This window comes from Silene latifolia, chromosome 10, assembly GCF_048544455.1.
Source record: "Silene latifolia isolate original U9 population chromosome 10, ASM4854445v1, whole genome shotgun sequence".
Classification (NCBI taxonomy): Eukaryota; Viridiplantae; Streptophyta; class Magnoliopsida; order Caryophyllales; family Caryophyllaceae; genus Silene; species Silene latifolia.
This window is the reverse complement of record NC_133535.1, coordinates 21,696,599-21,699,692: the sequence shown is the minus strand read 5'-3', so window position 1 is coordinate 21,699,692 and position 3,094 is coordinate 21,696,599. Positions and strand designations below refer to the sequence as shown.

The 3,094-nt window shown below is 31.5% G+C and overlaps 1 protein-coding gene across 1 annotated transcript; it reads left to right on the top strand.

Annotated features, from left to right (window-relative positions):
- The first annotated feature begins 439 nt into the window (after positions 1 to 439).
- LOC141607263 (uncharacterized) lies at positions 440 to 2,598 on the top strand. The gene is made up of 2 exons (XM_074426621.1): positions 440 to 511; positions 1,993 to 2,598. The coding sequence occupies exons 1-2, from the start codon at positions 440 to 442 to the stop codon at positions 2,596 to 2,598; spliced, it is 678 nt and encodes a 225-aa protein (XP_074282722.1).
- The last annotated feature ends 496 nt before the right edge of the window (positions 2,599 to 3,094 follow it).

Genomic DNA, 3,094 nt, shown 5'->3' with positions numbered 1-3,094 from the left:
TGTATACTATTCCATTGATCCTTGATTTGGCAAATAAAATTTTTGTTCCTTCTTGCTCTCAATACCCCATGGAAGTATGTTGTGTTAGAATCTCCATCCTTCAACCAATGAGCTTTTGATTTTTGTTTAAGATCATCCATTTTAGCAGAAAACATAGCATTGAAAGTATGATTGGCTTCATATTCCTGCTGGATTAGATCCTTGTCACCTGGATTATCAACAATCTGTTCTTGCAGCTTCTTCAACCTGAGTTGTGTAATGTCAGCTTTATTCTCAATATCAGAGAAATGAGCTTTATTGATCTTTTTAAGCTCAGGTTTTAACAGTTTCAGCTTCTTAACCACTCTGTACATTTTAGTGCCAGAGATCTCATGTTGCCAGACCTGAGATACACACTCCTGAAAACCATCAGCTACACTCCACATATTAAAGTATTTGAATGGCCTATGTTGATTTCCCCCCAGAGAACCCTTTCTCACTAAACAAGGGTTATGATCAAATTGTCTTTCAGGTAAAAAATTAAGTGTAACAATAGTAGAAATAAATACATATAAAAGGTGTGCACGGGTGAATTTTGTCGTCAGGTTGTGCTTCTTGAAGTGAAAATTAATAATAAAATACTCCTTTGTTCTTTTAGTCAAGAGTAGTTTTTTAGTTTTAAAACAAAACATAGTTGGAGGAATCAAGACCATAAAAAAGAACCAAATAAAACCCCAACCCAAAATTTAAACATCCTTCTTTCTTTAATCAATGTTAAAATTATTTTTATTGTAAGTATCTCCTTTAGATGATTCAAGTCTTTAATAGGCAAAAATGAAATTCAATAACCAATTTTATTAAAGCTAACTATGGAGGAAGAATACACAAACTATGACTAATTTAAATTACAAATTACCAACACTTGGATGCAATCACAAGATTGGCAAACAAAGCTCAAATATCCCGTAAATAGCACATCAAGAAATCTACATTAAAATATGAAATAGAACCAAATAAAAAGAAAATACATAAGCATACATTAATCAACCATATCATTACAAACCTTGGCTAGTGACTTTTTGTACATGACAGAGAATTTCGACAACTTTATTGATGTGAACCTGCATTTCTGAACAATGGGAAAATAAGATCGAATTAGAAGTACACTTGGGTTATTGCATATAAATATATAATACAAAAGCGATGCAATAAATATTTTGATTGTTAAAACAAACTGGGAAAACGTAAATAGGTGAGTAAACAAATTATGATCAAAGGAGAAAAATGCTACTGAAATTGAAAATAAAAGATCAATGTGGGTTTATGTATGAATACTAGTTTTGTCACCCGTGCAATGCACGGAAATTTCCATGTTTTCTTAGGTTTTTGACGTTTATTTTTATCTATAAAATTGAACGTCAATGTTTGAATATAAATGTATAACAAATTCTTGCACAAATTACGATATATAGTACAAGATAATTACATATTTTTTTAAAATATAAAAAGTACAAATACTTTTTTTTGTTTCAATTACGAAAACAATTATATATGAACAAAATAGTTATCCAAAATTTGCACCGAAAACTTTCCAACCCATTGACATAAAATATGTGCTCTTTTATTTGAATCTATCTTTTAATAAAACAATACATCCATAACTTTTCTGTTTCTAACTTACGTTTTTTTACCTTTAATTTTACCTCAATTCCGTGCATTTTATATTTTATCCCCTCTTCAGATTAACCACGTGATACTTTGCGTTATCTGCATTCACATACGTTTCGTGGTGCTTTAAAGTTTATATAAAAAATATATTGACAAAAAGATCAAACATCAACATGGCAAAAACTTGACAAACGAATCAAAACATTATCACATGTAAATCATTTAAATTAAACCAAATGGAAAACATGAATTCAAATATAAAGCAAATAATTAAAAAAAAAACTACATAACAAATTAAAATATACTTTATTGGAAACAACAACAACAACAACAACAACTTCTCAGGGGAGTAGTTGGGCCTGGAAACGCATTTGTAGGATCAAGGATCAACTTCTTGCAGGGTACGTGAACAATGGATGGCTTACAGAGGATGATGAGTATTCCATTGCCAAAGGCTATCAATGGTTGGGTACTGCCACTCCTGTTGTAACATGGTATAAGTGCATCTGGAATAGTATTAATGCCCCAAAACAGCAGTTCATTGGATGGCTTTGGATTCAAGGCCGTTTGCTTACTAAGGACAGACTTTGCTCCATGGGCATTGGTTCAGATTCACAATGTGAATTATGTGGTGCTGCTGTTGAGAGCCATGACCATTTATTTTTTGGTTGTGAGTTCAGCAAGAAATGCTTGCAGCTGGTGAATGGATGGTGTCACAGTGCCATTCCTCCTCAGCAGCTTATGGACTGGTGGTCTTGTCAGTTGGATCATAAAGACGTTCTGGCAGCTGTAATTTTGGCGTTGATTTATCACATCTGGTGGGCTCGAAACCATTGTAGAGTCACACAGATGGTATGGTCTCCTGAAGTCATCTTTAGGCGGCTTAAGAATGATATAATGATACGTATTAGTAGTAAGAACAAGGATAGGACAAGGAGAGCCTTAAGTTGACCCGTTGTCTAGAGAACTGGTTTTATTAGCTATGAGTTGGTGATCAGAATTGGATTCCCCAATTCGAAAATTTGTTGTATGGTTGACAAAACAGTGTATGCGGGCTTTCAATGTTAATGAAATTCTTACTTTCTACCAAAAAAAAAAAAAAAAAAACAACAACAACAATACTTAATATACTCACTATAATCAAATAAATAAATTAAACTATAAAATATAATGCACAACTTAGAAACTCATCAAGAGCAAATGAGCAATAGACTTTAAATAAATAAAGTGAATAGAAACTATTATAGGCATTATAGGTTTTATAGTCATTATACAACCATAAATTCCAATATTTTAATTTTATTTTTAATTTATTTTGTGGTATTATTTAATTAGATAATTGATTGCCGAGAAACTCAAGAGGTGAATTAAATAGGAAAAAATGTTAATGAAAATTATGGTGTTAACTGTTAAGTAATATAAAGAGTTTTAATCAATTTATTAACAT